The sequence below is a fragment of the Siphateles boraxobius genome, unplaced genomic scaffold (assembly GCF_051911475.1).
Source record: "Siphateles boraxobius isolate OS27281-9 unplaced genomic scaffold, OSU_SipBor_1 19, whole genome shotgun sequence".
NCBI lineage: Eukaryota > Metazoa > Chordata > Actinopteri > Cypriniformes > Leuciscidae > Siphateles > Siphateles boraxobius.
The window spans coordinates 27788809-27806391 of record NW_027508799.1 but is presented as its reverse complement, the minus strand read 5'-3'; the positions used below and the strand labels follow the sequence as shown (position 1 = coordinate 27806391).

General features: G+C 44.3%; 1 protein-coding gene, 1 long non-coding RNA gene and 1 pseudogene across 3 annotated transcripts; all 3 read right to left on the bottom strand.

Moving 5' to 3' along the window:
- Window positions 1–630: 630 nt before the first annotated feature.
- On the bottom strand, window positions 631–1530 carry LOC143742064 (uncharacterized). The gene is made up of 3 exons (XR_013205338.1): window positions 1487–1530; window positions 1182–1385; window positions 631–1083 (listed from the first exon to the last, which is right to left on the bottom strand). It is a non-coding gene; the product is annotated as an uncharacterized LOC143742064 (long non-coding RNA).
- A 251-nt stretch (window positions 1531–1781) lies between these two features.
- LOC143742059 (CD5 antigen-like) lies at window positions 1782–3270 on the bottom strand (annotated as a pseudogene). The gene is made up of 2 exons (XR_013205335.1): window positions 3028–3270; window positions 1782–2860 (listed from the first exon to the last, which is right to left on the bottom strand). The product of XR_013205335.1 is annotated as a CD5 antigen-like (transcript).
- A 582-nt stretch (window positions 3271–3852) lies between these two features.
- On the bottom strand, window positions 3853–14343 carry LOC143741436 (scavenger receptor cysteine-rich type 1 protein M130-like). The gene is made up of 5 exons (XM_077233784.1): window positions 14226–14343; window positions 13557–13640; window positions 4560–4688; window positions 4116–4418; window positions 3853–3977 (listed from the first exon to the last, which is right to left on the bottom strand). Exons 1-5 carry the CDS (start codon window positions 14281–14283, stop codon window positions 3853–3855), a joined length of 699 nt encoding a protein of 232 aa, XP_077089899.1. The 5' UTR covers window positions 14284–14343.
- Between the last annotated feature and the right edge of the window lie 3240 nt (window positions 14344–17583).

The window sequence follows — 17583 nt, the reverse complement described above, 5'->3', positions numbered from 1 at the left end:
AAATTCAAGATATGGGTGCAAAAAATGCCCCTGAGTGAATTGTTTAAAAATATCATTTATATTTTTCCGTCATTTCATATTTCTATATTCAATACATAATCTATATGTATACATTATTTTAAACATGTGACATTTTATTGTTTTGCCTTAATTTTTTTTTTTTTCAAAGTTAGGACCATAAATTATTCATTAAAACACAGAGACGGATTAATTTTACTGTTAGTCTCTTATCTTCTTTCATGATTTTTCCAAACATCACACATCATCACACCATGCATCACAAACCAAATTTATCTAGCTCTGCTAAATATTATATATGCTATTTAAATGTATAGTTTTAAACTATTATGTATCCCTACGAGCCCATGGGTCCCCTGTTTTTTCTTGCATAATTGAGAAAAATAACAAAGGACATAAGTCTCTCAAGATGATCAAGTCTCCGTCTAAACTGGCATCAAATCATGAATTTCGTTTTGGTGGCTTATCCTGCGAGGACTCATTTCACACAAGACAAACCTGAGTATGTTTGTTTTATTTGCTCGCCAAAGCAGATTTATTGACACATTCGGTACTTGTGCTGTGTTAATTTTGCTGCACAGTGAAATTGTTTAAAGAAAAAATTACGGATATATTTGTTGTGTTATCTCCTCCCCGCTAATGTCTCTGATCGTGTTGTCGACTCTCTACTCTGAGGATTCTGAGGAAATAACGGTAGCATAGCGTGGAAGAGTTCAATGCTTCATAAGCTCGTATCTTCTAGCAATGCACACTCAAAGCAAAGCATCAATAACAAAAATATAACAGCATAGCCAAAACTTTATAAAATGCGTAAAAATATATAGATTTTAAATTATATATTTTTCCAGCATCATTGGGGCCCTCGCCCAGCCTGGGCCCAGGTAAGCCCGTGCACTAATGTGGCCCTGCCAATGAATAAAGTGATTACACTTTTTGATCTCCACAAATCAGACATACACATTTACTCACCCCTCTGAGTGGAGAAACTCTGTCTATTAGTGGGTCTGTGATGAATCTCCTCATAAACGGCCTCAGTCGTCGCCCTGTGTCTCCTCTTAGAGAGAGCTGTGAGTGTAGACAGACAAACCTGCTGTCAGTTCACAACACATGACTGATCACACACTGAATAAGACACAATATGACAGTCTCTGGATCTCTCCTACCTCTCCTCATCACTCTGTTCTGCTGAATCAGTATAAGCATTGGCACTAAGAGCAGTGAGAGCAAAACTCCCAGTACAACCACAAGCACAGAGAGAGACCCTGCTGGAGGAGTTTGTGGAGGAGTGACTGATGTTGAGCGCACTGTCTGAGAAACTGGACGAGAAGATGATGTTGTTGTGGCAGGAGTAGTGGACACTGACAAATCTGGCAAAACAGACACATTAAAAATCATGCAAATACACAAATAATATTAGCACCAAAAAGGATGTAAAAATGAATACTATTCTTAAGTGAGTTGCAGTGACCTGCACATGTGAGTCCAGCGAGCTCTTTGTGAGAACAGTCAGTGTCAGTGAGGACAGTCAGTGAGGACAGTCCCACAGGTGAATCTCATTCCCTCTGCACTCGACTCTGTTCAGCCACACAACACCTTCACCAGCACCAAAGACTGAATTCCCATCAGCCCTCAGTGCCTCTCCACAACCCAGCTGTCTGCAGACCACCTGAGCATCGCTGATGTCCCACAGATCATCACAGACAGAGTTTCCGATAAGCCTGACGCCTGAAGTAGCAAGAGATAAATAACCGTTTTTTTGTTTGTTATCTAAATGTCATTCATTTCTACCACACAGAACCATTCTCATTAATGTAAAAATGAATAAATGGAAATTAATTAAATGCTTTATGAAAGGTTTATTTAAATAGATAGTTCATTTAAAAATGAAAACTGTCATTATTTACTAATCCATCCATCCGCCAAACTGCTTGTCCTATGTAAGGGTTGAAGGGATGCGGGAGCGTATCGCGTCTCAAGGCAAAGGTAGGGAAATAATACCAATGATGAATAGCCAGCCCATCACATGACTAACACACACAGACATTCACATGATCATTAATACCTACAGACAATTTACTGTCTCCAATTTACCTATCCTGCATGTCAATCCAAATTCATATGACTTTCTTTTCTTCCATGGAACACAAATGGCAAATTTTTGAAGAATATCCTGGCCAGTGGCCACTCTTTTGAACATAATGGAAGCGAGTTAAGGCAGGCTGTCGAAGCACACAAATGACAAAGAATAATAATACAATTTGTTCTGTTGCTCACAAAAAAGCTACTGAATGTCATTTTATAAAACACTCCACAAACCTCATTTACCACTTTATGGTGTTTCTTATTTTGGATCCTGAAAAAAAAAACAAACATCTTTTGTGCTCCACAGAAGAAAGTGATTCTGATTTGTCCTGACTTGAGGGTGAGTAAGATAAGGAAATAATTTTCATTTTGGGGTGAACTATTCCTTTAAGTCAGGTGGATCATGAGTAATATAAAAACAGGATTGGGGTTTGGAGCAGCTTACCTGAACAAATGACTCCCGCATCATTAGTATGATCACACTGATATAAACCCCATTGTACTGATCCACAGTTCTTCAGTGTAGATTCTGATCCAGTACATAACTTGCGATTTGGCCAGATTGGTCCGGATCCAGATCCAAAATAAGCATCATCCAGAACATCTACAGGTTCTCCACAGTCCAGCTCTCTACACACCACTGCAGCATCAGCCATCTCCCAGTCAACACCACACACTGTTCCCCACTGACCTCTATGAAGAACCTCCACTCTACCAGCACAGCGACTGTGACCACCAACCAGCCGTACTCACATAATGTCTTTAAAATGAATAATGAAAATAGTATGAGATAAGATAAAGATACAAACAAATAGAAAGAAAAAAGTATCACACAAATAGGAAAAATATATTATGGAACTAATATGTATTCTAGATTTAGTGGACATTAAATTTAATTTCAGTTTATTAAAAAAATAATCCTCTAACCTGCACACACCAGATCAACACTGGTGTTATCAGAACAGTTGTTTTCAAGTGATAGTGATGTTGGACAGAAGTGAATCTGAGACTCATTTCCTCTGCACTGAATCTCTTGTGTCCACATCAGAGCGTCTCCTTTTCCAAAAGCATCTTCTCCCAGCACCTGTACAGGAGCCCCACAGTCCAGCTCTCTACACACAACCTCTGCATCCTGCTGGTCAAAGGCAGCGTCACACACTGAAAGACAACACAGATCAACAAAATGATGGCTTATTTTAAAGGTATGTAGCAGGACATATTTCCACCTACAAAGCGAATGTCCCGAATGGAGCACTTGAGGTGCATTTGGGGTCTTGCAGAATAGCAATGGCTGCTGCTTGTGAATGTCTGTGAGTTCCAGAGGTCTATCTGGACACAACCTCGGATTTTCATAAGTGTACACTGTATTTAGTTTCCTCTTTAACTGTATGTGTACGTATATGTAAGTATGTGCTACAGTAAGCAAATGTAGGAAATGTTGTGACAGATCAAATTAAAATTGTACAATTATAATTAATTTACTATATCTATTTTATATTAAATTAATTTTAACAGAAGAGAAAGGTAGAAAATAATCATGGAAAATAAAAATCATGACTGCTTCTGACAAGTGTTTTGTATAATAATGTGGAACTTTTAACTTACCTGAACAAATGGCTTGAGCGCTCTTATGAAGACACTCGTCATGAACATTCAATTTTATGGATCCACATTTTTTAAGTGTAGACTCTGATCCACTACAAATTGCAATTTTCATTAAGACTGGCCTTGATCCCAGTCCAAAATGAGCATCTACAGGTTCTCCACAGTCCAGCTCTCTACACACCACTGCAGCATCAGCCAAATCCCAGCCAACATCACACACTGTTCCCCACTGACCTCTATGAAGAACCTCCACTGTACCAGCACAGCGACTGCTACCATTTACCAGTCTCACATTTCTTATGTCTTGGAATGAAAGAAAGAGAGAAAGGCAAAAGGAAAAAAGTGAGTTGAAATGTAAATTGTCAAAATACAATTAAATAAAACTGCTCTGTTGCATTTTGAACTCTTACTAGTACACAGCAAAACAATGTTGTGCTCATGTGAACAGTTGTTTTCCTCTAATGGTGATGTTGGACAGAAGTGAATCTGAGATTCATTTCCTCTGCCGAGAATCTCTTGTGTCCACATCAGAGCGTCTCCTTTTCCAAAAGCATCTTCTCCCAGCACCTGTACAGGAGCCCCACAGTCCAGCTCTCTACACACAACCTCTGCATCCTGCTGGTCAAAGGCAGCGTTACACACTGAAACCCACGACTGATCATCAAGTATCTCTAACCTCCCAGAGCAGCGAGAACCTCCAACCAACCGGACTTCTAAATAAAACAACATATATCAACAAAATGATTTGTTTATTTGCTTTTGAATGACTGAATAATTAAACATTTTAACAATTAAAATCAACTTAAGTATCAGAAACCAATAAGAAACCACAAAACCTTATACACATATATTACCTGAGCAGATGACTCCAGCATCTTTACTATGATCACAGATGTGTTTTTCCCATCCTCCTGATCCACACTTCTCCACTGTTGACTCTGATCCTTTACACATGACATAACTCATCCAGATTGGTCCTGATCCTGGTCCAAAATAAGCATCACCAGGGCCGTTAAGACCAGGGCTTCCGAGGGAGTGTGTGTCAGTGTGTGTGTGTGTGTGTGTGCATCGCTCTTACTGCTGAAGTCATCTGTGACCAATATGATGGCGCCGCAGATTGCTGCCTCGGTGTGGAGCTCTCCAGCTATTGTGTTGTTTTTGTTCGTTTGTCCTGTGTTTAGTCATTATTTTCCTATCAGTTTCACCAAAGATGAACTACTGGACATTAGGAAACACATACCAGAAAACTTCTATACAGTTTTTGACTATTCAGACGTTTTGCTGGACATTCTCGTTGGAGGGGCAGCATTGTTGTTCAAACGCGCGGTCAGACGCAAATGCGGGAAGCGTGCAGGCGCGCTGGTTAAACTCCGCGAGCGCGGCCTGCGCACTGCACTCCCCAGCATTCATCTTGCGAATCTCCGATCCCTTCCTAACAAAATGGACGAACTACTTCTCCTCACAAGGATTAACAAGGATTTTTCTAACTCTGCTGCTCTGTGCTTCACTGAAACCTGGCTGAGTGAAGCCATACCGGACAACGCAATACATCTGCCGGGCTTCCAGCTGTTCCGAGCGGATCGCATCGCGGAGCTAACGGGGAAAACGAGAGGTGGTGGATTGTGTTTCTACATTAACGAAAATTGGTGTTCAGATGTAACAACACTGAACAAGATATGCTCTCCTAACTAGAGACCCATTCCATTAATTGCAAACCTTTCTACTCGCCACGGGAGTTTTCCTCTTTCATTCTCGTGAATATTTACATCCCTCCAGACGCGTGCGTGAGCGCGGCGCTACAACAGCTGGCTGAAGAAATATCTGAAACGGAACAAAGGCACCCGGACTCCTTTCTAATAATTATTGGGGATTTTAACAAAGCAAATCTTTCCCGTGAACTACCAAAATACAGACAGCACGTTACATGTCCCACCAGAGACAGTAATATACTGGACCACTGTTACACTACAATAAGGAATGCGTATCTGTCACGGTTCATTGATTCACTGACTCTTTCTCGCGCTGTGTTTGTGCTGCTCGTTAGTAGGGGCGTGGTCGCTGATCAGCCACTGATTGTCATCAGCGCCAGCTGATCCTGATCAGCGATCTCTATTTATACCCTGGTCTTTCGTCTTGTGTTTGTCAGATCGTTGTTGGATGTATCCTGTGCTGTTTGTTCTTCGTCTGGTGTTCCCGTTCCTGTTTTGGAGTCGTGTTGAGTTTACTGTCTGCCTGCCGTCGTGTTGAGTTCCTGTCTGCCTGCCGTCATCGGAGGATTCTGTCTCATCTCTTCACTTCACGGATTATCGGGTGGCTCTCTTCACTTCACGGATTATCAGGTGGCTCTCTTCACTTCACGGATCATCGGGTGTCATCGCATCACGGACTGTCGGGTTGCTCATCTGCCCCTGCGCTACCATTGTGCTCTGGACTGTGTTTTCTCACCACCTTCATTCTGTGTTCAATAAATCTGGTTTTCTGCACTTGCATCTTCTGTCATCATTCCCCCCGTTACAGAACGATCTGACCCACCATGGATGCAGCGAGAACCCCGGAGCTCAGCGAATTCCTTTCTAGGAAAGCCACAAGGATGGACCAGCAGGAAGAAAATCTAGCCCTGACTGGTCGGGCCGTGCAAGCCTTGGTAGCGCAGGTGACCGAGCTCACCCAGCGCTTCCAACAACTAGCGACTCCCACTGCGCCACCCACACCGCCGACTCTCCCCACGCCCTCTCCTACCAACCATCCACCGGAGCCTCGATTACCTGCCCCTGAGAGGTATAATGGTGAGCCACAGTTTTGCAGGGCATTCCTAACGAAGTGTTCCATGTTTTTTGCCCTGCAGCCCCAGACGTTTGCCACTGAGGAAACCAAGATGGCTCTGGTACTCACCCTGCTGTCCGGACGGGCAGCCCTGTGGGGAACGGCGGTGTGGGAGAATAACGATCCATGCTGTTCCTCGTTCCAAACACTCTCGGCTGAGATGAAGAGGGTGTTTGATCGGGCGGTGGCTGGAAGAGAGGCTGCACGCCGTTTAGCTGATCTTCGCCAGGAGAACCAATCAGTCGCCGACTACTCGATCGAGTTCCATACCCTCGCCGTAGAGTGTCACTGGAACGAGGAAGCGCAGTGGGACATGTTCCTGCATGGGCTGGCTGACCGTATCCAGAAGGAGATCTACGCCCTGGATCTCCCGAAGGATCTCAACGGACTGATCGAGCTGGCCCTGCGGGTGGATGCCCGCTTACAGCGGGTGGAACAGCATTCCCACAGGACCCTGACTCCGGAGACCTTCGGACCCTCTCGAGCCAGTGGCGGGGATACGGTCAGCCCCACCTTCGATCACGAGCCCATGCAGGTGGGTAGAGCTCGGCTCTCCCAGGAGGAGAAGGAAAGACGGAGATCCTGGGGGTTATGCCTTTACTGCGGAGGTACCGGTCACTTCATTAACACCTGCCCCGTAAAAGATCGGGCCCGGCAGTAAGCAGGAGGCTACTGTCGGGCGGGATCTCCACCAGCAAGACCTCCTCTACTTTCCTCCCGGTGAGACTGCAATGGGCAACCCGATTCTACAACTGTCAAGCACTTCTGGATTCTGGGGCCGAGGGGAATTTCATGGATTTGTCGTTAGCACGTAAGCTGCAAATTCCCATCACACCACTCACGAATCCCATCTCTGTCAACGCACTCAATGGACAAGAACTTCCAGTCATAACACTCACCACTGATCATCTGACACTCATAACCTCAGGCAACCACGCAGAGAAACTTTCATTTCTACTCCTGGACTGTCCTCACACTCCAGTGGTCCTCGGTCATCCCTGGCTCACCCAGCACAATCCCAGGGTTGACTGGGGCCATAACTCTGTGTCTGCTTGGAGCACCCAATGTTATGCGTCTTGTTTAATGTCTGCTTGTTCTTCGGTGTCCAGTTCTGTCTTGCAGGAGGAGTCGGTGAATCTGTCTAACGTGCCCGCGGAGTATCTCGACCTGAAGGGAGTGTTCAGTAAGTCTCGGGCTGCTTCTCTTCCTCCGCATCGTCCCTATGACTGTGCTATAGATCTTATACCAGGTACGTCTCCGCCTAAGGGCAAGTTATACTCGCTTTCTGTCCCAGAAAGGGAGGCCATGGAGAAATACATTTCTGATTCTCTAGCTTCCGAATTCATTCGTCCTTCCTCTTCTCCGGCGGGGGCGGGGTTCTTTTTTGTTGGTAAGAAGGACGGGTCTCTGCGACCGTGTATTGATTACCGAGGGTTGAACAACATCACGGTAAAGAATACTTATCCTTTGCCGTTGATGTCTTCAGCCTTCGAGCGGTTGCAGGGAGCCTCCATCTTCACAAAATTGGACTTACGTAACGCATATCATTTGGTTCGCATTAGGAAGGGGGATGAATGGAAAACCGCTTTTAACACCCCTAGGGGCCATTTTGAATACTTGGTCATGCCGTTCGGGCTGTCCAACTCCCCAGCGGTTTTCCAGGCACTCGTCAATGACGTGCTGAGAGATATGGTAGACCAGTTCATATATGTCTACCTGGATGACATATTGATTTTTTCTTCTTCTCTCCAGGAACACGTTCAGCACGTCAGACGAGTGCTTCAGAGGTTGCTAGAGAATGGGCTTTTTGTCAAGGCGGAGAAATGCGCTTTTCATGCACAGTCTGTTCCTTTCTTAAGTTACATCATCTCGTCTGAGGGAGTGCGCATGGATCCTGACAAGGTTAAGGCTGTGATGGATTGGCCAAGCCCAGATTCCCGTAAGGCCCTACAGAGGTTTCTGGGGTTCGCCAATTTCTATCGGCGTTTTATTCGCAATTTCAGCCAACTAGCCGCTCCTCTGACTGCCTTGACCTCCCCCAGAACGACGTTCAGGTGGTCCGATACAGCCGAGGCCGTATTCGCTAAACTCAAGAGCCGCTTCAGTTCAGCTCCCATCTTGATTGCCCCTGATTCATCACGTCAGTTTGTGGTGGAGGTCGACGCATCAGAGGTGGGGGTAGGTGCAGTTCTTTCCCAGCGCTCTTCCACAGACGACAAGATGCACCCTTGCGCGTTTTTGTCCCATCGTTTATCGCCTGCTGAACGTAACTTTGACATTGGTAACAGAGAGTTGTTGGCAGTCAAGTTAGCGCTGGAGGAGTGGCGTCATTGGTTAGAAGGGTCGGGGGTACCTTTTATCGTTTGGACTGATCATAAGAACCTGGAATATATTAGATCTGCTAAAAGACTCAACTCCAGGCAGGCTCGTTGGGCACTTTTTTTCGGTCGTTTTGATTTTTCATTCTCGTACCGCCCGGGGTCTAAAAACATCAAACCCGATTCTTTATCTCGTATTTTTGACCAATCCGAACGCCCGGTTACTCCCGAGTGCATTTTACCTGAGACACTATTTATCTCCACACTCACATGGGAGGTCGAATCGAAGGTCAGGACTCCCTTAGAAGGGGTAATGCCTCCGCCCGGTTGCCCACCGAGTCGATTGTTTGTGCCAGAGGGGGTTCGGTCCGACGTTATTCGATGGGGTCACTGTTCCAGCATAGCATGTCATCCAGGGGTAAACCGCACCAGTTTTTTGGTCAAGCAACGGTTCTGGTGGCCATTAATGGCTCGCGACATTCGGAGTTTTGTTTTGGCTTGCTCGGTTTGTGCCACTGGTAAGACTTCTAATCGACCCCCAGATGGGTTACTCCAACCGCTGTCTGTCCCTTCGAGACCCTGGTCCCATATAGCGCTAGATTTTATCACCGCCCTCCCACCCTCCCAGGGCAAAACGGTCGTTTTGACCGTAGTGGACCGGTTCTCGAAGGCGGCTCATTTTATCCCCTTGCCCAAATTACCTTCTGCCAAGGAGACAGCGGTGGCTGTCTTAGATCACGTTTTTCGTCTACATGGCCTCCCGACTGACGTGGTCTCTGACAGGGGTTCCCAATTCGTGTCCAAATTTTGGCAGGAGTTTTGTAGGTTACTGGGAGCGACTGTCAGTCTATCTTCGGGTTACCATCCCCAAAGCAATGGGCAAACCGAGAGAGCCAACCAAAATTTGGAAAGAGTGTTGCGATGTTTGGTGTCTAAGAATCCTTCCTCCTGGAGTCAGCAACTCTCAGTGGTGGAGTACGCACACAACTCGTTACCAGTGTCATCTACGGGCCTATCTCCGTTTGAGTGTAGCTTAGGGTATCAGCCACCAGTTTTTTCTAGCCTGGAATCCGAAGTCGCGGTCCCCTCCGCTCACGCCTTCGTCCAGAGGTGCCACCGCACATGGACCAGAGCCCGTGAGACTCTGCTCCAGGTGGGGGCACGCACCAAGGCTAAAGCCGATCGCCACCGGTCTAGGCCTCCCGTATACGTCGTAGGTCAAAAAGTGTGGCTTTCTACCAAGAACATTCCGCTCCGCTCCGTGTCTAATAAACTAGCTCCCAAATTCATTGGCCCATTTACTGTCACCAAGATCATTAGTCCGGTGACAGTCCGCCTTAAACTTCCTCCTGCGTACAGGAGAATTCACCCCGCCTTTCATGTTTCCAAATTAAAGCCTGTTTTTCGTTCTCATCTTAATCCGCCGGTCCCGGTTCCCCCACCGCCGCGACTCGTAGACGGGGAACCTACATATTCGGTCAATCGTATTCTGGACTCGAGACGGAGGGGACGCGGATACCAGTATCTGGTGGACTGGGAAGGTTACGGTCCGGAGGAGAGAAGTTGGGTACCTGCCAGGGACATTCTGGATCAATCCCTTATTGATGATTACAATCAACAGGTAGGTCCTCCTGGGAGCGCCAGGAGGCGCTCCTAGGGGGATGGGTAATGTCACGGATCATTGATTCACTGACTCTTTCTCGCGCTGTGTTTGTGCTGCTCGTTAGTAGGGGCGTGGTCGCTGATCAGCCACTGATTGTCATCAGCGCCAGCTGATCCTGATCAGCGATCTCTATTTATACCCTGGTCTTTCGTCTTGTGTTTGTCAGATCGTTGATGGATGTATCCTGTGCTGTTTGTTCTTCGTCTGGTGTTCCCGTTCCTGTTTTGGAGTCGTGTTGAGTTTACTGTCTGCCTGCCGTCGTGTTGAGTTCCTGTCTGCCTGCCGTCATCGGAGGATTCTGTCTCATCTCTTCACTTCACGGATTATCGGGTGGCTCTCTTCACTTCACGGATTATCAGGCGGCTCTCTTCACTTCACGGATCATCGGGTGTCATCGCATCATGGACTGTCGGGTTGCTCATCTGCCCCTGCGCTACCATTGTGCTCTGGACTGTGTTTTCTCACCACCTTCATTCTGTGTTCAATAAATCTGGTTTTCTGCACTTGCATCTTCTGTCATCATTCCCCCCGTTACAGTATCACTCCGTCCCACGGGCAGCTTTGGGGCTCTCTGATCACTGTTTGGTTCATCTTATTCCGACCTACAGGCAGAAACTGAAATCAGCTAAACCGGTGTTAAGGACTGTTAAAAGATGGACTAATGAAGCAGAGCAGAATCTACAGGCCTGCTTTGATTGCACTGATTGGACTGTTTTTGAAGCTGCTACCAACGATCTGGATGAGCTCACAGATACTGTAACATCATATAAGTTTCTGTGAGGATACATGCATTCCTACCAGGACATTCTTATCATTTACTAATGATAAACCATGGTTTACTGGGAAACTCAAACACCTTCGTCATGCCAAAGAGGATGCTTACAGAAGTGGGGATAAAATCTTGTATAACCAGGCCAGAAACAGACTGACAAAGGAGATCAGAGTTGCTAAAAGGAACTACTCTGAAAAACTGAAAAACCAGTTTTCAGCCAACGACCCATCATCAGTCTGGAATGGCCTGAGGAACATCACCAACTACAAGTCACCATCCCCCTGATCTGTGGACAATCAACACCTGGCTGACGATTTAAATTCATTTTATTGCAGGTTTGAAAAGCCCTCATTCACACCACACACCGGCTCAGACCTGCACTTCACACATTCACCATCTCCTCCTGCACTCCCATTACTCCCCCCTCCTGGCATCCAACCTGAGCTTAAGGTCTGTGTGGAGGACGTGAGCCGAGTCTTCAAAAAACAGAAGACTAGGAAAGCCTCAGGCCCAGACGGCATCTCATCTGCTTGTTTAAAAGCCTGCGCTGACCAACTGGCCCCGGTCTTCACACAGATCTTCAATAGATCATTGGAGCAGTGTGAAGTTCCCTGCTGCTTCAAACGCTCCACTATCATTCCTGTCCCCAAAAAAACCCAAATCACTGGACTTAATGACTACAGACCTGTCGCTCTCACGTCTGTGGTCATGAAATCGTTTGAAAGACTGGTGTTGGCCCACCTGAAGGACATCACTGGACCCCTGCTGGATCCCTTTCAGTTTGCTTACAGAGCAAACAGGTCTGTGGATGATGCAGTCAACATGGGACTGCATTATATCCTGCAACATCTCGACAGACCTGGGACTTATGCAAGGATCCTCTTTGTGGACTTCAGTTCGGCCTTCAATACCATCATGCCTGGTCTTCTCACAGCCAAACTGACCCAGCTCTCCATACCATCCTCGATCTGTCAGTGGATCTCCAGCTTCCTGACGGACCGGCAGCAGCGAGTGAGACTGGGGAAACACACATCCAGGACTCTCACCACCAGCACTGGCGCCCCTCAAGGGTGCGTTCTCTCCCCACTGCTCTTCTCCCTGTACATTAATGACTGCACTTCTAAAGACCCCACTGTCAAGCTCCTGAAATTTGCAGACGACACCACTGTCATCGGCCTCATCTGGAACGGTGACGAGTCTGCTTACAGACTGGAGGTTGAACAGCTGGCTGTCTGGTGCAGTTACAACAACCTTGAGCTGAACACGCTCAAAACAGTGGAGATGATCGTGGACTTCAGGAGGAACAGCTCAGCACTCCCCCCACTCACCATCATGAACAGCACTGTGGAAGCAGTGGAGTCATTCAGGTTCCTGGGCACTAACATCTCTCAGGACCTGAAGTGGGACAATCACATTGACTCCATTGTGAAAAAAGCCCAGCAGAGACTGTACTTCCTTCGCCAGCTGAGGAAGTTCAACTTGCCACAGGAGCTGCTGATTCAGTTCTACTCAGCCGTCATTGAGTCTATCTTATGCACATCCATCACTGTCTGGTTTGGTTCAGCTACCAAATCAGACATCAGGAGACTACAACGGACAGTCCGGACTGCGGAGAGGATCATTGGTGCCCCCCTGCCATCCCTCCAGGACCTGTACTCTTCCAGAGTGAGGAAGAGAGCAGGTAAAATCATCACAGACTCCACTCACCCTGGACACCTCCTGTTTGAACTGTTACCGTCAAGACGGCGACTCAGATCACTGGCCACAAGAACATCTCGGCACAGGAACAGTTTCTTCCCACAGGCCATTTCCCTTCTGAACAGTTAACACACCTCCCAAGGGATACGCCTTTAAGTGCAATACTCCCACTGTTAAGTGCAATATCCTACAACTCAGGTGATACTTATATGTAGATTTATTTATTTATAATATTCAAAACACTGTAAATATTTTCATAATCTGTAAATCTGGAAATGTCTATTCTGACTAAACCCAACTGTGATACTTTTATTCTCATATATTTATATTTTTATTCTTTATTCTTATAATTTGTTGTATTATGTTTCATGTTTCTTGTTGTATTTGTATAGTCCACTGGAAGCCTCAGCACCAAAACAAATTCCTTGTGTGTGCAAGCACACTTGGCAATAAAGCTCTTTCTGATTCTGATTCTGATCACGCAGAGCATCTACAGGTTCTCCACAGTCCAGCTCTCTACACACCACTGCAGCATCAGCCATATCCCAGTCAACCCCACACACTGTTCCCCACTGACCTCTATGAAGAACCTCCACTCTACCAGCACAGTGACTGTGACCACCAACCAATCTCACATTCACATAGACTGATGCTGAGAGAGCTAACACAATGAGAGAAAGATAAAGGGATTAGAAATAATGGAAGAGAGGAAAAGAGGAAGAGAAAAAATACATACATAGGGTAAAAAAGTGGGACAACAAAGTTTTCTCTGTATGGTGCAGTGGACCATTAGCTATTGAAATGGCAATGGTGAATATGGAAGCCATAAGACGCCATGTATTAATCTTTTTTCTTTTTAGGTTTTTCATAAAAATGTTTGATCACAGCTTAATTTTCTTTAGGATGTCAAACTAACAAAAGTTACATTTTTTGGTATGGATGTAACAAAAGCCATTTCTATACTGTATATATATACATTGCTTAATCATGGGTAAGTAGATAGTTTTAGCTTTTGTAAAATTATGTTTGACAAATGCAATTAAATAATTTGCAGCTGACAAGAGAACTTGTGTAGTTTTTTGTCATGTGACAAAATTAAGCAGAAATCTAATAATCTGATGATCTGTAAATAACAAATGCATTATTGATTATTATTATACTATCATCGGAGGCACCACATTACAGTCAAACATAATTTTAAGTTTTTGAATAATACAATTTTCTGAAAATAACGTCACTTACTTACCAGCTGTGATGAATATTATAATTGAAGAAAGTAAAATGAGTGTCAGGCATCTCTCCATCTCTCTCTCTGCTTGATTAATTCAACATACAGTATAAGATTCTCCGCACTGATGATACAGTACAGTACAGGCGTCCTCACAGCCCCCTTAATGAGAGAGAAAGAGGTTCAAAACCCTCTAGTCACATTCGCTTTTACCTACGGAGCCCCTAAAGGGACGTGGGGAGAAATTTTTATTTTTAAATCTTTTGCGTTCCCTCGCAAAACTGTTGCGTTCCCCCGAGAAACTTTGCGTTCCCTCGCAAAGATATTTGCGTTCCCACGCAAAAGTTTTGCGTTCCCTCGTGTGTTATTTTAGTGTATTACGCGCTGCTCTCACAGGAGTACTCAATGGATTCAAATCGCTGTTATTTCAGTGTATTGAGCTGCTCTCAGGGCAGGAGTACTCAATAGAATCAAATCGCTGTTATTTCAGTGCATTACGAGCTGCTCTCAGGGCAGGATTGCTCAATGGATTCGAATCGCTGTTATTTTAGTGTACTGAGCTGCTCTCAGGGCAGGAGTACTCAATAGAATCAAATTGCAGTTATTTTAGTGTATTACGCGCTGCTCTCAGGGCAGGATTGCTCAATGGATTCGAATCGCTGTTATTTTAGTGTACTACACGCTGCTCTCAGGGCAGGAGTACTCAATAGATTAAAATCGCTCTTATTTTAGTGTAAGGGCAGGAGTACTCAATAGATTCAAATCGCTGTTATTTTAGTGTATTACTTGCTGCTCTCAGGGCAGGAGTACTCAATAGATTCAAATCGCTGTTATTTTAGTGTACTACACGCTGCTCTCAGGGCAGGAGTACTCAATAGATTAAAATCGCTCTTATTTTAGTGTAAGGGCAGGAGTACTCAATAGATTCAAATCGCTGTTATTTTACTATACTACACGCTGCTCTCAGGGCAGGAGTACTCAATAGATTAAAATTGCTCTTATTTTACTTTATTACGCGCTGCTCTCAGGGCAGGATTCCTCAATGGATTCGAATCGCTGTTATTTTAGTGTACTACACGCTGCTCTCAGGGCAGGAGTACTCAATAGATTAAAATCGCTGTTATTTTAGTGTATTACTTGCTGCTCTTAGGGCAGGAGTACTCAATAGATTCAAATCACTGTTATTTTAGTGTATTACGCACTGCTCTCAGGTTAGGAGTACTCAATATATAGGTTCAAATTGATGTTATTTTTAGTGTATTTTTGCTGTCCAGGCGCACCAAACTTACGTGTGAAGCATGTAACAATATAACTGTAACCTTAGTGCTATTTTGTTGTATGACTTGTCAAAGAAATTGTCTGTTTTAGGGGCGTTATAAATGTCTTTTAGCTTAAAGATCTTAAGGTTTCTACTAGTAATTCTATTTGTTTATATTGCTGCATTGGTAACACTTTACAATAAGGTTTCATTTACATTCCTGGCACCAAGTTTACTCCACAAAAGAAAGTATTCCAGGAAATATTTGATAATGAGGATTTTCATTGTTTAATATCCAACCAAAACTGAAGTTTGCAGTTGAAATACATTTTCCGTTGTTTTTTAATGACTGTCAGTGTACATTGAAACCAAAATCTTTATGCATTTCAATTGCAGGAAGACGTGCACTTCGGGTATTAAGGAGGAACTGGCAGACATTTCGCAAGGTGACCCATGGCATTTGGCCTGGTTTAATGGGAAGCACATTCAAGTTCAACAACATTTTACACGGGATAGTTTTGTAAACTTTTGTCGGAACCAAGTTGGATTCACTGATAATCCACTGTTACTGGTGAATGGGGCCGAACCGACTATCTCCTGCCTCGGCCTTCATCCTCCCTTCACGCCGACAACTGGTGCCATCATCGGTAGTTTGTGCCCACCAATGAGTGTAAGTTGCCTTGTGTGCTTAAGTTATAATTATAGTAGGTAGTCCACAGTAACTCTACTAAATTCATCCATTTCAGCTGTAGCGGGGACAGTTGAGTGTGGCGACGGCAGCTTTCCCGTGAGTGGGCGTAGTTTCAGCGCAGCCAGTGTTTGAGAGCAGAGACTACTGCTCATTTTTTCAGGATTTTGAAAGCTTATTTTATGTACTTGTGGCTTTTTTTATCATTAAAATTTGGCTGGGTGGCTAATAACACCTTTTTCTGTGGTGTGACAAACTCAGAACACATACTTCATTTTGATTTTACAGGGACTTTAATGATACATCTTTCCTCTGCATTTTTTGTGATATGTTGCTGTTTTGTAAATTTATTCACTGGAAATATTTTGTAATAGTTTAAAAGAAGGAAAGGAAATTATATGTGAATTGATTATTTTATTGTAACATTGGACTAATATTAAAAGACCATTCAATAAAAAATATAATTAGTGAAATTATTATTTACAATCAACGTTTGTTCTTTCATTTTGTTCTTAAACAAAGAATCTCCACAACAGTCATTGAATGAAAAGACAGTAAAAGCAAGGTAAAACAGGTGTCCTATGCATTTTCCATTTCAAAATTCCATTATTTTCTAAGGGTGGATTAGGGTTCAGGCTGCAGGATTGCCGATGACTAAAGGAACGTTTCTGTCAGGACCACTGACGCTACGCTTGATTATTAGTAAGATAATAGAAAATGGTATTCTTGTCTATTACCACCCACTTCTACTTGGGGTGGTGATGGCGTAATGGATAAGACACATACCTTTGGTGTGAGAGACCCGGGTTCGAATCCACTGAGAGACACCAATGTGTCCCTGAGCAAGACACTTAACCCCTAGTGGCTCCAGAGGCGTGCAACCTCTGATATATCTAGCAATTGTAAGTCGCTTTGGATAAAAGCGTCAGGTAAATGAATAAATGTAATTTACTTATACCAAAGACGGAAATAAGCGCAGTTACAATAGCTAAATATGTGGGAAGGCGTCGATATATGTGATGATATTGTATTGCAATAGGTAGCCCTTCAAAATCAATACCAAATCAAAACTAGTTAGCAAATTTTTTGTAATGGAAAGGGTTTAATGACAATATGTGGTTTTGGTTACACTTGAAATAGTTATAAAATAGATGAGATGATAACTTCTACCAGGCGCGTCGTTAGACATGAGCATGGGATGTTTTTTTGGTAACACTTTAGAATACGGTTCCTTCGTTAATGAATAACTACACAAGAACCAATGAGTAACACAATATTCACAATCTAGTAACTATTATTAACTAACAAGAAACTCTGATTAACAAACTAGTAAGTAATAGCACACAGATGAAAGTGGTAGTTCACTATTAACTAATCAATAACTACTATTTTTGAATGCTTCCCAGAGAACTACTGAAAAAGATTATTAA

What these genes read in the sequence shown, in the direction of transcription:
- LOC143741436 (XM_077233784.1), bottom strand. Translation starts at nt 14,283, where the DNA reads ATGGAGAGATGCCTGACACTCATTTTACTTTCTTCAATTATAATATTC. An exon ending in TATAATATTCATCACAGCTG is followed by an intron (nt 13,641 to 14,225) that starts GTAAGTAAGTGA and finishes TCATTGTGTTAG; the next exon opens with CTCTCTCAGCATCAGTCTAT. An exon ending in CATTGTTTTGCTGTGTACTA is followed by an intron (nt 3,978 to 4,115) that starts GTAAGAGTTCAA and finishes GGTAAATGGTAG; the next exon opens with CAGTCGCTGTGCTGGTACAG.